Source organism: Erinaceus europaeus, chromosome 10, assembly GCF_950295315.1.
Source record: "Erinaceus europaeus chromosome 10, mEriEur2.1, whole genome shotgun sequence".
Lineage (NCBI taxonomy): Eukaryota > Metazoa > Chordata > Mammalia > Eulipotyphla > Erinaceidae > Erinaceus > Erinaceus europaeus.
In genome coordinates this window covers 108739063-108761092 of record NC_080171.1, presented here as the reverse complement: position 1 = coordinate 108761092, position 22030 = coordinate 108739063, and the positions used below count along the sequence as shown (strand labels likewise).

The 22030-nt window shown below is 37.0% G+C and overlaps 1 protein-coding gene across 1 annotated transcript in view; it reads right to left on the bottom strand.

The window, feature by feature from the left end:
* Positions 1–22030, bottom strand: part of ERCC6L2 (ERCC excision repair 6 like 2) — an 80712-nt gene that overhangs the window by 18510 nt on the left and 40172 nt on the right. Inside the window, exons 13-17 of the mRNA XM_007539874.3 lie at positions 20920–21019; positions 16929–17081; positions 8773–8853; positions 5062–6172; positions 63–217 (exon numbers count right to left, since the gene is read on the bottom strand). Of these exons, the coding sequence (XP_007539936.3) occupies positions 63–217; positions 5062–6172; positions 8773–8853; positions 16929–17081; positions 20920–21019 (1600 nt within the window). The remainder of the gene's footprint in view (positions 1–62; positions 218–5061; positions 6173–8772; positions 8854–16928; positions 17082–20919; positions 21020–22030) is intronic.

The window sequence follows — 22030 nt, the reverse complement described above, 5'->3', positions numbered from 1 at the left end:
TGTTGCTACTTTTGAAGAAGTACTTAGGTAAGATTCTACTAAGTGACTTCAGTATTTTTTACCTTAGCAGTACAAACAGCTATGTTAGCAGGAAGCTGAGAAAACTGCTTCAATTCAAATACATCCCGTTGGGCCCATCGGCTCATATGATTTTCAGCTTTGCTTGATCCGATCACATTCTGGTTTGAGTGAATGTAAGCCACTTCCTGAACACCACCTAGAAGGCAGCAAATGTTTATCAAGAGATGTCTCATTAGGAAGCAATATGGTCCTACATGTATGCTAAAACTTGCCAGTAATACACTAAAAACAGGTTATGCTTATTTTATTTTTAATCCTCGGGATTAACATCACAATATTCTTTAAAAAACTGGAAAAAGAAAGAATTCACTTGTAAAGGTCTGAGTTAAATTGGAAAGAATTCCCCCCCCCCCCTTAGCAATGAGATCTGAGATTAGGTAACAATCTTCAGATTTAATCCTAAAATCGGTTTTGGAGAAGAGCAAAACTATGACACATCATCTCTATGAATTTAATGATTAAAAACAAATTTTGTTTACTAACGGAAATAGTATTAGCCTTAACCTCCTCCTCCTTCTTTCTTGATAGGACAGAGAAATTGAGAGGGGAAAGGAAGAGAGACAGAGAGAAACCTGCAGACCTGCTTCACTGCTCCTATTGCATCCCATCTGCGGGTGGTGGTGGTGGTGGTGGAGTGTTAGCTTTAACTTGACTAAAGTGACAGAGTGGGGGCTGGAGAAAATGGCACAGCATTTAGGCAACACATTTCTGTGCCTGAGGTACTAGAGGTCTCAGGTTCAATCCATAGCAGCACCACCAGAAATAAGCCAGAGCTGAGCAGTGCTTGGGTGAAAGAAACAATAGCAATATTAAAGCGATAGAGGGGGAGTCGGGCAGTAGCGCAGCAGGTTAAGGACATGTGGTGCAGAGCACAAGGACCAGTGTAAGGATCCCGGTTCCAGCTCCTGGCTCCCCACCTGCAGGGGAGTCGCTTCACAGGCGTCTTATCTTTCTCTCCCCCTCTCTGTCTTCCTCTCCTCTCTCCATTTCTCTCTGTCCTATCCAACAACGACGACAACAACAATAAAAAAACAACAACAAGGCAACAAAAAGGAATAAATAAATATTTAAAAAGAGTTTTTAAAAAATAAAGTGATAGAGGGATAGTAACAATAAGGAGATAGACCATGGTGCTTATGGCCAAGTAGTTTTGTCTGGCTGGCTTTCTTTAGTTTTTCTGTCTATAGTTTATGTTTTGTTTTCTTGACAAATCCAAAGAAAGCCAAGATGGAATGTTTTTAGGAAATGGAAGTTGCCTGAAAAAAAGTTAAAAAAATGACAACCTTTTTTTTCCCCTCAATAATTTGCTTCTCCTATATTTTCCTTTTTTTTTTTTTTTTAATTGCCACCAGGTAATGGCTGGGGCTTTGTGCAGGCCTGATGAGCCCACTGCTCTCAGTGGCTATTTTTTCCCCTTTTTATTTTATTTGATAGAACAGAGAAATATATATCCAAGAAATTGGAAGGGGAAGGGAAGAGAGAGAAAGACATCTACAGACCCACTTCACCACTCATGATGGTGGGGAGCAGGGGCTTGAACCTGGGTCCTTGTGGATGGTAACATGTGTGTTTAACCAGGTGTGCCACCACCCAACTTGCTATAACTTACTTTTAAATTGGGAACACAAGAGATAAGGCTGGGACTGATTCTTGTAAAAGTTCCCTCAACTATCTGTGGCAATGAACCTTAGTTATTAACAGTCCCACTGTTTGAACTTTTCTCACCTAGAATTGCCAACAATGAATAACCAAAATGGTGTCAACTAGGATCACTAAAAAAACAGCTAAAGTAACATTTTCTTAAATTTTAAAAGACAAGATGATATGTATGGAAATCATTTAAATTTTTCAAAAAAGACTTCTATTCAAAATTTCTTAATTTAGATGACACATTTTGTGTATTATTCAAAACAGTACTAGTTCCATACTATAACACACATACAGCACAACAAATAGCTCAGTTGATAATTTAAAAATAATTCATGCAGCAAGTCTTTAAACCTAAAATCTTAACTGTAGCATACAAGTCAAAGTCCAGTATGCAATTACAAAAATACCATTATATATAATAAAGAATTTTAAGAAACTAGTAGTCACAAAGAAAAGCTTGAGATGTAAATAAGTCAAACACAATGATAAAAGTTTCTATGTCAGAATAACCTCACTTATTTATCAGCTCCTTTCATCTATTTTTTTTTTTATGAGTCAGACGCTATTGAAATTAATGCCAACTCTCAAAATCATTAAATAGTTTCTTAGCAGACAGTGGTGGTAAGGGAAGGAGTTGTTCAGTTTCTCTGAACCCCCACATGAGAATGACAAAGCCAAAAGTTATGTGTAACACATACCACAAAATTAGATGACAAGATGATTCCAGCAGGTGGGGGCAATATACCATAACTTACACATACACTGCATGGCATCAGGATTTAAGTGAAGGAAGAAAAAGCAAAAGTGACATTTCTGATAGAGCTGAGAACAAGATATCCTATAGCAGCCAACAACTATTCACAGTGGTTCAACTGGTGACCAGCAGCTGAATCTGGGAAGATTTTACAATCTCCTGAGCTGAGTGGGTGCAGGGCGCTTGTGGTTACAAAGACTTGAAGTTAAGAGGGACAGAGTCTTTCTGCTCTAACAGTGTAGATATCATAGATGCATTCTAACAATGAGGAGAATTAAGCAGTTATGAACAATTTATTATGTGCAAAGAAAAACCACTAAAGCTTCCAGGAATCTTAATGCAGCAGGACTGGCATTTTCATCCTCTCATTTCATGTCCTTGAGAGCTCGTTTGGGGGTTCTAGCAAAGGAGCTCAGCTACTCCTATACCCTCGACCGACCGAAGACCCGACCGTCTCTATTCGGGGAAGACCGTCCTCTTCAACCGAATGCTCAGCTTCGGGAGGGACGCACATGGAGCTGTGAGGGAGGAAGGGGACACCCGCCTAGCCAGCCAGATCAGCTGAATCAACCCTGACGATCAATGGGGTGACAGATGTCGCAGCCAGATGACCCTCACATCCTCATTTCATGTCCTTTAAACATTTCGGCAGCAGAATGAGTTTGCTGAGGAACAGGAATGCATATGTATGTGTATATGTATACGGAAATCCATATTTCTCTACAACTTTTAGCCATTATAGACTCCCTGGAGGAAGTAAGTTTCCAATTATTTTGACTTTGTATCATAGAGGATAAAATAAATTAGTAATTGTGAAACATTATAATTTAATTGCTTGAGAACCTGGATCATCAGTATGGAAGAAACGTGTATCGGTATGAAAGTATAATGAAGAAGTAACAGTTCTCCACCCCTAAATTAAATATCAATATGGTTTAAGCTTAAAGTATAATATCTTCTGACACAAAGATACAAATACCTACACATACACATAAATATAAAAATACACACATACTCTATCAAATCTAGAAATAATTAACTAGGTTAGTAAAAATGATCATGCCCAGCATCAGACTGTGGTCCCAAAGCATGCTTTCATACTAAAAGATATCAAAACTTCGTGGAGAAATGACTGACTTCTAGCTCTGAGGCAGTAAATGCATGTGTTGGTCCTATAACAACCTGCAATACTAGACAGCAATGAAAGATGGCTATCATGTCAAATGGTGTCAGGAACCATGTTCACACTAAAATGGTTACTACTGTTTAAAGATGGGGCAATTGAGTCTCAATAGTGAATTTTGACCGTAACTGACTAAGATCCATTACATGCATTTGAATCAATTATTTCATAGTGATTTTAAGGAAAAGAATGGGCCTTCCCATAAAGAAGAGAAAATAAGTTTACTACACACATAAAATAACTCATAAGTAAAGAAAAGGATAAGTATTTTTCCTGTCTCTTCTCTATGAATCGTACATTTGGTTAAGTAATAGAAGATTTTGGAAAATATCTTCTGATGGAAGCACTATAACAGATGAAGAAAATAGTAAATATGAAATGCCATCTTGCTACTCTTAATGAATAAAGACACTACTTGGAAATAATGGTGTCACAACCTAGTAAGAAACTATAGAAATGTAGAAATGATGCCATAAAGTATAGTCTTTGTCACAGCCCAATAAATTGGCCAGCAGATTCCAAGAGGATACAGAGAGAATAGCAAACATTTTGTGCTTTCTTTTTTTCTTTCCTTTTTTTTTTTTTTTTTTTTTACATTTTGTGCTTTCTACAGTCTTGCCAATTACACTGACAAAAGTCTTGTCAAAAGTATCCTGAAGCGTCATACAGACTCAAGAGCCAACTGGCCATTTGTACAACATACAAAGGACAAAAGAACGTGTTCAATTGCACTAAGAATGTATAACCAGCAAAATGAAAGTTGAGAAAAGATTCATGGATGGTCTAACTTTTTCAACAGATAAACAGCAAGAAAATAAAAGGAACGGAGGAAGAATCCTATAGATTACAACAGACAATATTAAGTTTATTTCTAATGGATGAGAATACACTATAATGTCTAGGGATATATACCTATGTGATAAAAATGATAAAAATGCAAAAAAGGTAATTTCTTTTGAGGCACAAAAGAGGCTTGAAGGTAGAAGAGAAAGATATTTCTTTTTTATTTTACTTCTATTATTATTACTTAATTTACTTATTGGATAGAGACAGAGAAATTAAGAGGGATGGGGAAGATAGTGAGGAAGAGAAACAGAAACACACCCACAGCACTGCTTCACCACTTGTGAAGCTTTCCCCTGTAGGTGGGGACCAGGGACTTGAACCTTGGTCCTTGAGCATTATAACATGTGCACTCAACCAGGTGGGCCACCACCAGGCCCTAAAAGTTGTTTATTTTAGCCAAGGTGCCACCCACTCACTTTCTCATTTGTGTCTCACCTTGGTTCTAGGATTGATTATAAGACTGATTTTAAGCAGACTCAGGAATTTGAGAGAACTAATTCATTGTATGAAACCAGTAACGGAAGTTCAGCAAGTTATCTGTAGTTACCTAAAAGTTTGTCCATTGATTCATACATCTGCTCTTGACTGACTGCTCTTTCATTTGAACATTTCATTACTTTTCTTGGCAGGAAAGTGCTATTTCTCTTATGGCTAGGCAATTTTGAAGAGAAGTCAATTTTTTCCTTTATAGTTTTTGGACTATGGACTGGTTTAGAGAAACCAACATGGCTGACAGATAAATCATCGTCCGAAGATGAAAAGTCATCAATAACTTGAGAGTTACTATCTTCCTCTGATACAAAAGACTGGTTTGTTTTCTTCATTGTTTTCATAAAATTGCACATTTTCCTTTTATTTTCCTTTTCTTTCCTAAACCTCAAAGAACTAGTACCTCTTTTTTTCACTCTTGATTTGCAAGAAATTTCAATGTCATCAGATTCATCACTAATATCACTAGTGTCTTTTCTTTTCATAGTAGATTTCAGAGTCATGTTCTCAGGATTTACTGGTTTTGAAATTAGTCTATCATCTGGGATTCTGGTCCTTCTATAATCATCATTTCTTATTTTCACAGGGTTTTCTGCTTCAGAACCATTGGATTCATCCACATGTGGCTTAAGTTTAGTGACTTTCTGAGTAGTATACTGTGTGGGAAAGATGATATCACTATCATCTGATTCTGTGATATTTTGTAAAGTAGAGTGGTGGTCAGCTGTGTTTTTAAAATTTTTCTCCCCATCAGACTCAGAAGAAATATTCTGCTCTAATATCTCACTTTTATCAAAAACGCCTTTTTCAGTTAATTTCTGATGTTCCAAAGAACCAAGAGAGTCTAGAATTTTCTGACAGTCAACATCTTTGGCTATTGGCTGTTCTTCAGAACTTCCATCATCAGAGGCACTATTTCCATCACCGTCTTTGACTGCTATACATTTTGTTTCAAAAAATTTAGAGAAGCCACATTGGTGTAAGGTAAGTTGTCCAGGAGAACCCGAAGCTTTTCTTGAGTCATATGCTTTATTCTTGGCAGTCTTTTTTCTTGAATTTGCCTCTGACTCATCATCACTAAAATCACTGCAGAGATCAAATGTTTCTTTTGCCAGTGGTTGTGCAGGTTCTTCTTGAGCTCTGGTCTCTTGACATGCAGACTCTTTAGGCTACATAAGAAGCAATGATGAAATTATTAGAAATTATCAAAATAATGATATCAAATCTATCACACAGGAAAGAAATTAATTTATACACATCACTTGGTATTATCTGTAAGTACAACATTTAATAAACAGGTATAAAGAGTTTCATATTCCTATTAGATGTATAATTTTCTTTTCAAGTTGTATAACTTTCCAAAATACGTAAGTTTATACTAAGTGAAATCAAATTATTTATAAGGAAAATGCGGAATATAGTCATCAGTTTTTAAAATGCAGAGACCAATTCTTCAAAAATGAGAAGCAAGGCCTGGGAGATGGTGCAGTGGATGAAGTCTTCAGTTATGAAGCATGAGGTCTTGAATTCAGTCCCCAGCAGCACATGTACCAGAGTGATGCTCTGGTTCTCTCTCTCCTTCTCTAGTAGTCTACCTGGTGCTAATAAATAAGTAAATACTTTTAAAAAGTGGAGAGCACACAACTTACTATTTACTTTTGTCTATCAGAAACTTACACTCATGACTTGTCACAGAAAAAGTGCGAAAGTGAACAAAACAATTCAGAATTGGGGAAATGGTTCTACTTGACCAAAAAATGAGGAAAAGACTGACAGAATCTTGACCACCATAAATAAATAAAATATAAAAGATATTTTACTATAAAATAAGGTACAATTGGGAGTTGGGGCGGTAGCGCAGCGGGTTGAGCACAGGTAGCGCAAAGTGCAAGGACCAGCGTAAGGATCCCGGTTCGAGCCCCTGGCTCCTCACCTTCAGGGGAGTCGCTTCACAGGCGGTGAAGCAGGTCTGCAGGTGTCTATCTTTCTCTCTCCCTCTCTGTCTTCCCCTCCTCTCTCCATTTCTCTCTGTCCTATCCAACAACGACAACAACAATAACTACAATAATAAAACAACAAGGGCAACAAAAGGGAATAAATAAATAAAATAAATATTTTAAAAAATAAGGTATAATTTTAAAACTAGTAGTTAAAATTGTCACATTATTCAGAGCTACTCTTAGTATCTTAAATAAGCTTCCATTAGTGAAAAACTTTAGGAAGGAATTGTCTAGTAGTACTTTTGCCAACATGTATTTCTGTAAATTTAGGAAGATTTTCACCCAACATTCCAAATCAACAGACCCTTGTAAATCTGTATTTTTATACCTAAAATAAGAAACAGTAGTAACAACAATAATAAGAATGCTGGCAAGGGGGAGTCAGGCGGTAGCGCAGCGGCTTAAGCGTACATTGCACAAAGCGCAAGGACTGGCATGAGGATCCCCACCTCCAGGGGAGTCGATTCACAGGCGGTGAAGCAGGTCTGCAGGTGTCTATCTTTCTCTCCCCCCTTCTGTCTTCCCCTCCTCTCTCCATTTCTCTCTGTCCTATCCAACAACGATGACTTCAACAACTACAACAACAATGAAAAACAACAAGGGCAACAAAAAGGGAAAATAAATATAAAAAAAAAAAAAGAAAGAAAAAAAGAATGCCGGCATGTGTCTATAAAAAGGATTTATGATGATAAATCAATTTTATTAATATGTGAGATAGAAAAATTCCAAAAGAGATCACGAGATCAGGATTCTAATAAAATAAAACCTCTGAGTCATAAAATTATTTTGGATTTAAATATCTTAAAAGCACATTACTATTTTCCACTTTATTTTTTGGTCATCTATTTAGACTGGCCATGTACTAGTCATCTATTTAGATTGGGTTAGTCACCTACACAAGGCAGTTAATTTTGGATATACGATTCAGTGTAATCAAATTCCAGTTCAGGTGTTAATGCCTAATGATTGCTCCCGACTCTGTTCTTATGTTATGAAATATTAAATTTGCAGCAATTGTTCATTTTAATGACACTGCTCTGTGTTTTAGATTTTTTTTATGTTCACCACCAGGGTTATTGCTGAGGCTGAGTGTCTGCACAGTTCCACCATTGCCAGCAGCTACTCTTTCTTTCTTTCTTTCTTTCTTTCTTTCTTTCTTTCTTTCTTTCTTTCTTTCTTTCTTTCTTTCTTCCTTTATTCAATTGAGAGGCAGAGAGAGAGAGAGCAAAGAGGTTATCTACAGCACTGTCCCATCTCTTATGAAGCTTCCCCAGTGCGGGTGAGGACCATAGTCTTGAACCCAAGTCTCATGCATGACAGTCTGGGTGCTTTACTAGATGAGTCACAAGCCAACCCTGTCCATTGTTTTTATAAAGTGACTCTTCTGATTTTTAAATAGTAAAAGGTGAATCAGAGGATGTAGCTCAGTTGGTAGAACATAGGACTTGCATATGAAAAGTGAAGGGAAAGGGAAAAGAAACTTAAAAGTGTCATCAGAATGCATGTTTTCCATAAGTAGAACCTGAACTGGAACTGGTGTATTGCACCAAAGTAAAAGACTCTGGGGTGGGGGTGGGGGGAAGAATACAGGTCCTTCAGAGGACCTAGTTGGGGTTGTATTGTTATATGGAAAACTGAGAAATGTTATGCATGTACAAACTATTGTATTTACTGTCTAATGTAAAACATCAATTAACCAATAAAGAAAATTTTCAAAAAAGAATGCATGTTTTCTAGAAGTTCTGGACTACACGCTTAGAAATGCTTACCATTCCAAGTTTGTGTGCTGGAGGTTCCTCTTTCAACCACGTTGTGGCTGTCATGATTCCTGCTTCAACTTGACCTTCCCTCTATAAATGATGCAAATAGTTGTAAAACATGTATAAAAACAACCAGATAAACAACAGTATCAATATTCCTAAATTACTAAAAGAAATATATAATGACACAAAGAAAAAGAAGGATATCCTGTGTTCAGGGATTGGAAGAATAAACTATATTAAGGTACTATCTTATTTTAGTCATTGATACATTCAATGTTGTCACTATCAAAATTCCAATGATATTATTAAGGAAACAGAACAAATAATTTTAAATTTCATATGGAACCATAAACAGCCAAAACAATTATGAGAGAACAGAAAAAAAAACAGAGGCATCATGTTTCCTGACTTCAAACTATATTACAAAGCAATTGTAAGTAAAAGAGTATGGTTTTGAAACAAAAACAGGCAAGCAAACCAAAAGAATACAGCAGAAAAAAAAAAAAAACACCTACCCATTTATAAATATCTAATATAGAACAATTGCACTGTAGGGAAATGAAAGCCTCTTCAACAAAGCATGTTGGGAAACTTGGACAGTCACATGTTTAAAAAAATAAAACCGGGTCATTACATAACACCATACAAAAGTATTTACTCAAACTGGATTAAATATTTGATTATTAGATCCAATATCATAACATACATAGAAAAACTACTCCAGGACCTAGCATCAGACATATATTTGGAGAGACAACTCTACTGGCAAGAGAAACCACATAAATAAACAAATAAATAAACAAATAGTAACTACATGATTAAAAATAAAAGTGTTTACACATCAAAAGAAACTACTATAAAAAAAGACAACCTAACAGTTGGGAGAATTATTTTCACATCACACATCCAGTAAGGGGTTAATATCCAAAAAACTTAACAAAATTCTTCAACTCAGCAAGAAGAAAACAAGTCAATAAAAAAACAAAGTGAGCAAAAGATATAAATTGAGGGGTTTTTTTCCGCCCAGAGACATACAGATGAGCCACAGTCATGTAAAATGGTTCAATGTTCCCTACCATTCAGGAAATACAAGTTAAAACTACAATGAAATACTTCCCATCAGTAGAAATGAAAAAGGTTGGAACTAAAAAATGCTAATGAGAATGTAAAAAGAAAAAAAAACAAACTTTGGTATACTATTAGTTGGAATTTAAACTGTTGTCGTCCTTGGAAAATGGTTGAGATTTCTTAAAAAAAAAAATAAATAAATGGACATACCATAAGGTCCTTAATACTACTAGGCATTTATCAAAAGGATATAAAAACACTGATTTAAAAGGATATAAGCATCCCTATAATCTTAGTAGTACTGTTCACAATAGCCTAACTATGGAACCAACCTAAATGTTCATCAACAGATGATGTACAAAGAAACTATAGGATGTATACACAGTGGAATACTGCTTGGTCATTAAAAATATGGCATTGTCCTCCTAGGACTTGCCCTCAACTTGGATCAACAACAGTAGAGAATGTCCCATTCCCCGAAGGAAGGATGACAACATACTCTATGCTACACCTGAGGAAGATGGGTCGATATTGGGGCAGCATGGAATGTTCCTACTCATTACCACAGAATGTGAGCTCAGAATCTAGAGGGATGTAGAGGTCACATAGGCTCCTAAACTGAATGTGGGCCCCAGATCACAGCAAATCGATGGGGTTTACAGTCAACAATATTTATACCTCTTTCCCATATTAGGGAGCTACTCTTCTCCCTGATCCAGCTTTCTGGTCCTTTTTCCAGCCATGACATCATCTACTCAGACAATAACTTGGATCCACTGACATATCAGATTTAAGGCTCAGGGGAAAAAAGAAAAAGAAAAAAAAAAAAAAACTAGTATAGCCACAGGCCCTTTGGAATATAACTAAAATATGCCTACTAGCTATCTACAAAATGGAGGACCCCCAACTCTTTATCTGCATTATTCCAGCCTTTAGGTCCATGATTGGTCAACAATTTGTTGGGCTTTGTATGTTAACTCTCTTTTCAACCACCAGGTTCCAGATGCTAGCATGATGCTGACCAGACTTCCCTGGACAGACAACTCCACCAATGTGTCCCGGAGCTCTGCTTCCCCAGAGCATTTTCCCCACTAGGGAAAGAGAGAGACAGGCTAGGAGTATGGATGGACCAGTCACAACACCCATGTTCAGCGGGGAAGCAATTACAGAAGCCAGACCTTCCACCTTCTGCATCCCACAATGATCTTGGGTCCATACTCCCAAAGGGTTAAAGAATAGGAAAGCTATTAGGGGAGGGGATGGGATATGGAGATCTGGTGGTGGGAATGTGCAAAGTTGTACTCTCTTATCCTATGGTTTAGTCAATATTTCCTTTTTATAAATAAAAAATTAAAAATATATATAGCATTGTGAATTTCAGGACCAAATGGAGAAAAAAAATAAGGTGGTATGCCATTAAATAAAACTAGTAAAGTGAAAGACAATTACTGGGTGGTTTTATTCACATGTGGAAACAAACAAACAAAAAACTGAAACAAACATGCAATGAAATAGTAAAAGGAACTCAGAATATAAAAGCTAGTGGTTATAGAAGGCAAGAATGGGAGGAGGTAAGGGTATCTTTGGTATAATGAGTAGTGTGGTAAACCATATACATGAAACCATATTATTAAAGCCTTAAATATCTTAAACACATGTTGTACCAAATAAATACATGAATAAATAACACTTGGACTTAAGAAAGGAAAAGTTCAGTGCAACTCACCTTTCTCAATGCTATTTTTCAATTTGCTAAGTATGGAATTCATGTTGTTTCTATAACCCTTTTAAATACTCTTAATTGTTACATAATGATAACAATTCCTAATTCTTAGCACAGCAGAAATGTGCTGGATTCTTAAAAGTGTTTTAAGAATTTTAATTAAGTTGTCTGGGGCCAGGCGGTGGCGCACCTGGATGAGTGCAAATGCTACAGTGTATAAGGACCCAGGTTCGAGGCCCCGGTCCCCACCTGCAGGAGGAAAGCTTCACAAGTGGTGAAGCAGGGCTGCAGGTGCCTCTCTCTCTCTCTCCCCATCTATCACCCTCTTCCCTCTCCATTTTTGGCTGTCTCTATCTAATAAATAAAGATTAAAAAATTACAAAAAAACCCCTCTTGTTTGTCTTAAAGTTTACTTTTTCAAATATAAAAACAACAATACTTTTCAGCAAACTCCATTTAAATCCTAGTGGGGAAGGGTAGCAAAACATGTTATATATTTTCCCAGGAATGACACCCACAATAACCACATCTATATGGTAATTACATTAAATGAATTTTAACAAAATTCGCAGATAGTGTTTAATACTAAGAACTTGATATGGTAGCCTACATGCTAGTGTATTTATTGTTCACATCCATTAAATTGCTTATTGATGCCTTCAGTGCAGAGGATATCAAAAAGAAAAAGTACATGCTAATACAAAAAAAATCAATGAAAAGATTGGGTGAGGGAGCAGAAGGAGGAGAGGGAAGATAGGAAGAATACTTGGGGGGCCTGTTGCATGACATTGTATGCATATGTCAATGATTACACAGTAACCCCCTCAATTAAAAAAATGTTGGGTGGGGGAGATAGCATAATGGTTACTCAGGTTCAACCCTCCCCCCCCCCACCTTAGACCAGAGCTAAGCAGTGGTTAAAAAAAATTCAAAAGATGTTTTCTTTTTTCTTTTCTTTTCTTTTTTTAAGATTTTAATTACATTACAGATTTGCTACACCTTATGGAATAGCATGCTTTTGATATGTCATCAAGCGTAAGTATTTAGAAGCTTAGATTCTAAAACATTAAATTCTTCTTCAAAAGGAAATCAATATATTTCATTTTAAGGCTTTGTTGACAGAATGAGGATAAATAACACTGTCATCACTAGAGTTATAAATATCCAATTTATGAACACCGACATATTAATGGCATAGTTCCAGCCACCTGGTATCCACATCAACAAGTAAAAATCTCCCCTACGGAGCTCTAGAGAACGATGAACAATTCCTGAATTGCCAGGTGTCCCTCTTTTCCTCCAGTGTCTAGAGATTATTACTGCAAGGGAGTGGGGAGTCTCCTTTTCAGTGCTACCTCTGACATTCTCGACAAAAGCTAAATGGCTCTAACAGATCCCACTGGTAGCACCTGAAATCCTCAAGCTGCCACAACCTCTATGTGGAAGGTAAATGCAACCTAAGCCTTCTGGTTCTCAGGTCAAATACATTAGTCATCCTTAACTCCTTTCTTTTTCTCACACCTTCTATCATATACACCAGCAAATCCTGTTAGTGTCATCTAGATGATACAGATATCATGCCATTCACTGTCAACCTGCCCCAAATTAGTAGTTTCTCTTGGCTGTATTACTGTAGTAACCTCCTACCTTGCCTCCTTAGTTCTGGTCTTAATTCTCTCTTTCTCTCTGTTTTGTTTTTTTGTTTTTTTTTTTGCCTCCTGGGTTATCTGTGGGGCTTGTGCCGGCACTATGAATCCACCATTTTTGGTTCCTGGTGGTCAACTTTATTTTTCTTCTCTTCATTCCATAGGACAGAGAGCAATTGAGAAGGGAGGGGAGATAGAAAGGGCAAGAAAAAGACAGACACCAGCAGATGTCCCTCCTGCAGGTGAGGAGCCAGGGGCTCGAACCAGGATTCTTGCGCAGGTCCTTGAGCAAGTAATATGTACACTAACCAGGTGCGCCACTCTCAGGCCCCTTAGTGCTCAATATTTAGTTTAGATAGTATAGATCAGACTATGTCTTCTATATAGAATCCTCTAAATGCTTCTTATCTAAAAAATCTCTACATCTGGGTTCCCGTTACCTCTGACCCCCATCTCCTAATCTCTTGCTTATCAAATCACTCCTCCACTCTGACTTCACTGCTTTATGAAATCAAGCTCTGTTTTTATTCTTAGAATTTATCATCACATTATATTAATGTTTTGCTTACTGTCTATTATTCATATTCTCCAAATATAAAATTTCCAGCCACAACTTTTTGGCTATTTCTGTAAGCACAGTTCTATGACCAACACCTGACATCTAGCATATAATCAGTAAATATTTATAAAATCAACTTCCAATATTTCTAAAGAGAGATCAAATGGATAACAGAAAGTTAATGCAAAGTGGAACTAAATTCCTCAGAAAAACCAGGTTAAGTGATATACATACTAAAACTTCTACATGTTAAAAAATTAAATGGACTTTCTACATTCTTTAATAATTAAAAAATCATCACCAGAAGTAAAATGTTTACAGTATTTTATCATATAAGCTTCTATTACGTAAAATCTGTAGTAAGAAGTTTAAAAATGTTGTTTGACTAAAAATAGCATGAATCTAACTAAGTTTGAATAATTTTAAATTCTAGATGACAACAAATAATTTAGCTTAATTCAATAATTGAGCACCAATGGCATACCTATAACAAATGCAACAAATTTTACCATAAACGAAATGTAAGGCATGCAAGCCCTATTATAAGCAAATAAATGCTCCCAAGTCGGAACTAGGATAGACTGAGAGAAGAGAGCTTTTCATTTAATAACTAATAGGAGCTGGGAGACGGTGCACCTGTAAAGCACATATACAAGGAATCATGTGTAGCCCCTGGTCTCTACCTGCTGGGAGGAAACTTCATGAGCAGTGAAGCAGGGCTGCAGATCTCTCTCTCTCTCTCTCTCTCTCTCTCTCTCTCTCTCTCTCTCTGCCTTTCATCTCTCTCTATGAAACACAAAAAAGAAAGTGTCCACTGACAGCAGTGAAGTTGTGCAAGTACTAAGCCCCAGCAATAAATTTGGTGGCAAAATAAATAACTCATACTCTTTTAAATTCTATCTAACACTGGTTTAATAAAGAAATAGGCAGCTAAATCCCTATGGTGGAAAAGGATGAGGGTTTGACATCTATCTTGGGGGAAACGTGGTAAAGTGTTCATGTGACTATCTAAAAATCAGCATTTTCTCGATAAAGTGATACTGAAGTTAAAAAAAAAAAAAGCTATTTGATGTGTGTGCCACCACCTGGCCCCTGATAAGCTATATGATACATGGTTCCAAACAGGCAAGTACTACTATGTTAAGCTCATTCATAATAATTTCAAATAAGAAACATGTATATGAGTCAGTTGGACTGTACTCTGAGGAACGATCTGAGGAGGCCCTAGAACATAAAACACGATTATTGATTAGGGAAGAACAAGTCCATGGGGCTCACTTGGATAGTGTTCTTGTTTTGATCCAGGTTTGAGCCTGGCTCCCACAGGACTGAGAGAAATTTTGGTACTGTGGTGTCTTTATCTCTCTATCTCTGCCTCCAACAGTAACATATATTATTCTATTTTATAGATAAATGATAGATAGATAGATGGATAAATAGATTGATACAGCAATTATAGTCAACCCATATCTGTGATCTTGTGAGTACCACTGTAGTTTCCAATAGAGGGAATAGACACATAGAACTCTGGTGGTGGGAGAGATGTGGAATTGTTCCCCTGTTATCTTGTAATTTTTGTAAACCAATATTAAATCACTAATAAAAAAGAAGGAAAGATACTGATCAAACTAATATATCCATCCTATTGAAAAGACAGGAAATAGGGACTTCAAATGGGTCATTCAACTCAAAATCAAATATTTACTGTAAATTTATTTTACTGTCAGTAGTATATAGTAGTTATTTTATAAAATTCACATGATACTAATGCTATCCTTCTCTTCCCCACCTGTCAGTAATTACTTGAACTGCTAGTTAACTTGCTCAAGATATATTTACTGATGCTACAGTTTCATCATAGCTATAAATGTTCTCTTCTACCTCCCATCAGTATTGTCTAAGTTCTGAAACAGGAATCAACTTCTTGAACTGCTTTTATGATTCCTACCAAATAAAGTACATTAAAGCTTTACTACACAGGCAGGTGGGGGAGATAGCATAATGATTATGGAAAGCAACCTTCAGGCCTGAGGTTCCAAAGTCCTAGGTTCAATTCCCAGCAATACCATAAACCAGAGCTGAGCAGTGTTCAGGTTAAAATGAACAATAATAATGAAAAGTTTTACCACAAGGTCCTAGGGGTAAGGGAAATATCTTAAATTCTCTAAGTCTCTGTTTCCTTATCTATATGACTAGGGGTTTTGAAAAAGATAGTCCAGAATTTTGAGACTCATCACTAAAAACTAGAAAACAGATTAATACTCTTAGTATTTTCAAATGTTAAAGAGTTTAATTTTTTTTTTTTTGCCTCCAGGGTTATTTCTAGGGCTCAGTGCCTGTACTACGAACCCACTGCTCCTGGAGGCTATTTTTCCCATTTTGTTGCCCTTGTTGTAGTTGTTATTGTTGTCATAGCTGTTGTTTTTATTGGATAAGACAGAGAGAAATGAGAGAGAGGAGGGGAAGACAGAGAGGAGGAGAGAAAGACAGACACCTGCAGACCTGCTTCACCGCTTGCGAAGCGACCTCCTGCAGGTGGGGAGCCAGGGGCTCGAACCAGGATCCTTACACCGGCCCTTGTGCTTTGTGCCATGTGCGCTTAACCTGAGTTTAAAATATTTATAAAGTTATACATATCCTATTTGAATAATAAGAAACATCTGTATGAAGATGAACACAACTAGGAGAGTTTGAAATATTGGTGTGGAATTTTTATTGAGAACAGAAAACAAAAATCTCCATGAGACAAGAGAGTGCATCTCAGGGAGTATTTGGTAACTTTTAATCAAAACATGTTTTATATTTTTGTTTGTTTAGGAAAGTCTCCTTTTTTAGTGCCTGACTCAACAGCTGTTGTCAAAATAATAAATTTCTCTTTGCTGGTCTGAAAATGGTCTTGGGGATGATAGATAGTACAGAATATGTTCATCCATAGTTGTGTTTGGGCGTTATTTAAAACTATGCACGGGAAAATCTTAGTTTAGAGATATAATAACTCATTTACTATTTCTCTAAAATAGAAATTCTAGACATAAAACAAATTAAATAAAGAAACCCAACAAGTTTCCTGAAAAGTTACCAGCATTGTATTTCAAGTTTCCCAAAGGGGGAGGGGGTAGAGGAACCACGTGTAAAATATTAAAAAGATCAGAGAATAATTTCACACCTCTAGGATGTCCCTTGTAAGACATGACCCTTGGGACCTTAGTTTGAAGAGATTAGAAACCCCAAAAAGCTCTCCTTGGTGCTCTTTTGATCCTTGAACTGCTTCAAAATATCGCTTGGCATTTTCACTTCCAACCACCACACACTGAAGTTGCTAAAACAGAAAAAACACAAGATATTTTTTATATGTTTGTTCCAACAATATGTCAGAATTTCCTGGCATCCCCTGTATAGATACACAGCTTTAGCTGCAGCAGGCAGAATCTCTAAAGGGAGGAAACTTAATTTTAATTTCCCTGGAAGACGTTGCCATTATGGTGAAATAAGAATAATCTGGCAAGTGTGATTGAAAAAGAGAACTTGTATTTCTAGTTTACTTATCCATTCATTTTTACCAATGGAGTCAAAATTACATGTCTGTGGAGTATCTACCTGATATGAAATGTTTAACGATAAATGTATATACTGGAATAACTTTCTTCTCTGCAGACTCTTATTACAAGAACTACTGAAACTGGTAGAAATAATCACTACAGCATCCAAGTTAAATTACAGTGTAATTACATGATAACCACACTGGTACCAAACCAACTGTAGTAGCTATGGCTACAACAGCAACTGACACCAAAAGCCAAACACTAGTTAGAAACAGAAGTATCTGAAACAGTTGTTAATATAAATACGGAAAATTAAACACAATCTTATTAACATCATTTATACTTTAAAATGGATTTGAAAAAGGGTCTGGGGAGACGGCATAATGGTTATACAAAAGACTTTCATGCCTGAAGCTTTGAGGTCCCAGGTTCAATCCCCAGCACCACCGTAAACCAGAGCTGAGCAGTGCTCTGGCTGCTCTCTCTGTATCACTCTCCCTCTCATTAAAATAGATTAAGTAAAATATTTTAATTTTTTTCTTTGCAGAAACAGAATGCACATAATGGGAAATAATTTCAATCTATCATTAATAAAGAAATTAAGTTGAAGTGAAATTAATTCACGATGATCACCAGGCCGATTTACACTGTGATGAAATTAGGAAACATAAAAGTGTCTTGTCTAGAATTCATACCTGGGTTTGGCTAATCCAAGATATTAAAAATTTCTCATCTTCACAGTGCCCTTCATAAAGTAAAATTATTGGCAACTTAGCTTGAAGATATTTGGGTCAATAGATCAACTTGATCAGCTCAATATCAGTGACCCAGAGACAAGGGTAGAATTCTAGAGACTCCCAGCAATGACTGGTGCACATAATGACCCTGCTGATTTTTAATTTTATTTTTATTTATTTATTTTATTTTTATTTTTATTTTTTGCCTCCAGGGTTATTGCTAGGGCTCGGTGCCTGTACTACAAATCCGCTGCTCCTGGAGGCCATTTTTTCCCACTTTGTTGTTCTTGCCCTTATTGCTATTGTTGTCATTGATGTTGTTGGATAGGACAGAGAGAAATGGAGAGAGGAAGAGAAGACAGAGAGGGGGAGAGAAAGATAGACACCTGCAGACCTGCTTCACCACCTATGAAGCGACTTCCCTGCAGGTGTGGAGTCAGGGGCTCGAACCGGGATCCTTATTCTGTTCCTTGTACTTTGTGCCATGTACGCTTAACCCGCTGCGGTACCGCCCGACCCCTGACCCTGCTGATTTTATGCTTGGTATTGAGTCTCTCTTAAGATTGCTTTGTTAGACTGTAGAACTACTAAATGTAATTAAGGTAGTTCTAAGTGTTAAACTGAATCTTCGTAAGTTTCCTACCACAGTTGTGTTATAAGTTCTAAAAGACACACTATTTTGTACTTAAAATGACATTTTCCAAATGATTCCAGTAATAGGGAAAGTCAAATGTTTCCATCTACAGTTAGTAGGCTAACTGTAAAAAAAAAAAAAAAAATCATGTTAGAATTCAAGGCAGAAATCAACAAAAAAGTCCCTGGAGCTTGATTGGATCTTTGTAGACTAAGAAAAACCTAAGGGCAGCTACAAATTATTTTCTTTGCAACAATACACAAGATATGCAAAAAATAAAAAGAAGAAACCTTCACTGTGTTAAGTTCATAGTCCTTTCTAGCATCTTCCTATGATTCTGACTCTACATTTCTGCCGCCATGTCTCTTTCTTGTTTCTTTCTCTGATGTTCCTGTCTTTTAGCTCCAGTAAAAGAACCCTTATGGTTACATTGGGCCCACTAGATAACTCAGGTGTGATAAGGATATTAGGCTGTAATCATGTTTAGGTGACAATTATCCAGTCTATTGCAGTAAAAAGAATGAGGAGACTCTATCAAATGATACTGAAGCAGGAATGACTGCACTTGATTAATTGCACGTTACCAAGCACAAGGACTAGGTTCAAGACCCCCTGGTCACCACCTGCAAGGGGGAAGCTTCACAAGTGGTTAAGCAGGTGTGTGTCTCTTTCTGTCCCTCCTTCCCACCCCTCCCTTTTTAATTTTTCATTGTCCTATCAAGTATGAAAAAAAAATGATACAAAAGTCAACTTGAATAGATTTTCACTTGTCAAGTATGAGACAGTTTGAACATAAAAAAAAAGCCAGTGTTTTAATGGGTTGTAATCTGTTAAAACGTTATGACCCATAGGTCCCCACAGATTAAATAAACAGATGTGTAAATTCTTGGATAGAATATCAACAGCTTTTTTTTTTAAGATTTTTTTTCCCCTTTTTGTTGCCCTTGTTGTTTTATTGTTGTTGTAGTTATTACTGTTGTTGTTACTGATGTCGTCGCTGTTAGGACAGAGAGAAATGGAGAGAGGAAGGGAAGACAGAAGGGGAAGAGAAAGATAGACACCTGCAGACCTACTTCACCGCCTGTGAAGTGACTCCCCTGCAGGTGGGGTGCTGGGGGCTCGAACCGGGATCCTTACGCTGGTCCTTGTACTTTGCACCACATGTGCTTAACCCACTGTGCTACCACCTGACCCCCAACAACTTTTTTTTAAAAAAATAAAAGAAGACCGAATATAGAACAATTGTCATTTAACAATAAACATTAGTTGTTTCCACAGAAAATCACTAGTGAAGACTAAGACTGATGATTATAAGTTAAATGAGAAATAGGACAATAGCATACTCTCATATAAATCACACCATGGACAAAGGTGACTTCACACTGGGAACATTATCAGCGAGTCAGGTTCATGTAGGCAAGTCACCACCAGGCGACCTTCTGACCAATTAACAAATATAGTGCAACACCGTTTCTGTGCTGCTCTTTTCAAGGTGATTTGGCTTCAGTCTGGGCATGAAAAAATTACCAAAGGGACCATGTGGAGAGACAGCCTGCACAAGGAGAAGCCTTACTTTCTATAACTGCCACGACTGGGGCCTGGAGGTGGCTCGGCAGTAGAGCACACAGCACACGGCTTCATATGGGAGGCATTAAGTTTGGTCACCAGCACAACGTTGAAGCACTCTGGTCTCATTCTCTCTCTAATTAGAATTAGACAAAAATGTATTTTTTTAAAAAAAATGGCAATGCATGAATACTTCATCAGAAGTAAATAGAGATTACTCAGAACTGGAAGCTGGTTTTGGTAATCCTGCTGCCGAGAGAATTACGGAGCAGTGCACCGGTATCCCCTCTGCAGCATTCCATTATGTCCTGACACACAGTTTTGGAAGTTTTAACATTGTTATTCAAATGGTGGTCTGCAGACTAATGGTATTAACAACCCTGTGAACCTGTGAAAAAAAAAATGGAGGACTTGGGACTCTCCCCTTACCTGGTAAATCAGAATCAGTATTTTGAAGATCCCTATGGAGCTCATATGCACAGTAAAGTTTACAAACTACTATCCTAAGAAACTTTGAGCTCGAGAACTCAATGAACCTAATAATAAGTTTAGTGGGAGTTCATTCTAGATTTCATAACCTATTAAATTCCATACTAAAGTCAGAATAAAACTTAACATGCATTTCTAATTTGTAAAAACAAATTTTACTTCTTAATCAGGAAAAAAAAAGACCGTTACCTGCTTGTATACTTGTCTTAAGTACATGATCTCCTCCACAGTTCCCAGAGATATTAGCCTAAGCACTTTCACATCTCTGCACTGACCAATTCTATATGCTCTAAAAAAGATTAAGACAAAGGCAAACAAAAATCAATTGAAACAACTTTGGGTTCAGGAGGTGTTTTTTTGAACAAAAAACCAAAACACTACTAAAATTATAATTAAAAATACTTCATGTATAAATATGCTGTTACTTAGTAATAATGCAGACAATAGAAATTCATGTAAAAAAAACAGAATTGGGGGCCAGGAGGTAGCACAGCTGGTTAAGCACATATGGCACAAAGCACAAGGATCCCAGTTCGAGCCCACAGCCCCCCACCTGCAGGGGGGTCGCCTCAACAGTGGTGAAGCAAGTCTGCAGGTATCTATCCTCTCCCCCTCTCTGTATTCCCCTCCTCTCTCCATTTCTCTCTGTCCTATACAACAATAATAATAACCACAACAATGATAAAACAACAAGGGCAACAAAATGGGGAAAAAAATGGCCTCCAGTAGCAGTGTATTCGTGGTGCTGGCACTAAGCCCCAGTAATAACCCTGGAAGCAAAAATAAATAAGTAAATAAATAAAATATATACATAACATCTTTTTTTTTTTTTTTAATAAAAAAGGAAACACTGACAAAACTGTAGGATAAGAGGGGCACAACTCCGCACAGTTCCTACCACCAGAACTCCATATCCCATCCCCTCCCCTACTAGCTTCCCTGTTCTTTAGCCCTCTGGGAGTATGGACCCAAGGTCATTGTGTGGTGCAGAAGGTGGAAGGTCTGGCTTCTGTAATTGCTTCCCTGCTGAACATGGGTGTTGATACACGACATCGTAAATTACATTACAACTATTACCTTCCAAAACCTTTTTCTAATTCAGACTTTTATGGCAGTCCTAAGCTTACAAATAACTTATGTTATCTACTGCTTCAAAAGAAGAAGACTATCAAAAATGCAAACTTTTCCATGGTGACAAAAACAAGGGGCAAGAGAGTAGAGTGATGAATTATATGGGGTATAAGAAAATTTTTATCTAATATTTATAAGAGAAATTCTTATCTTAACTGTGGTGGTTTCG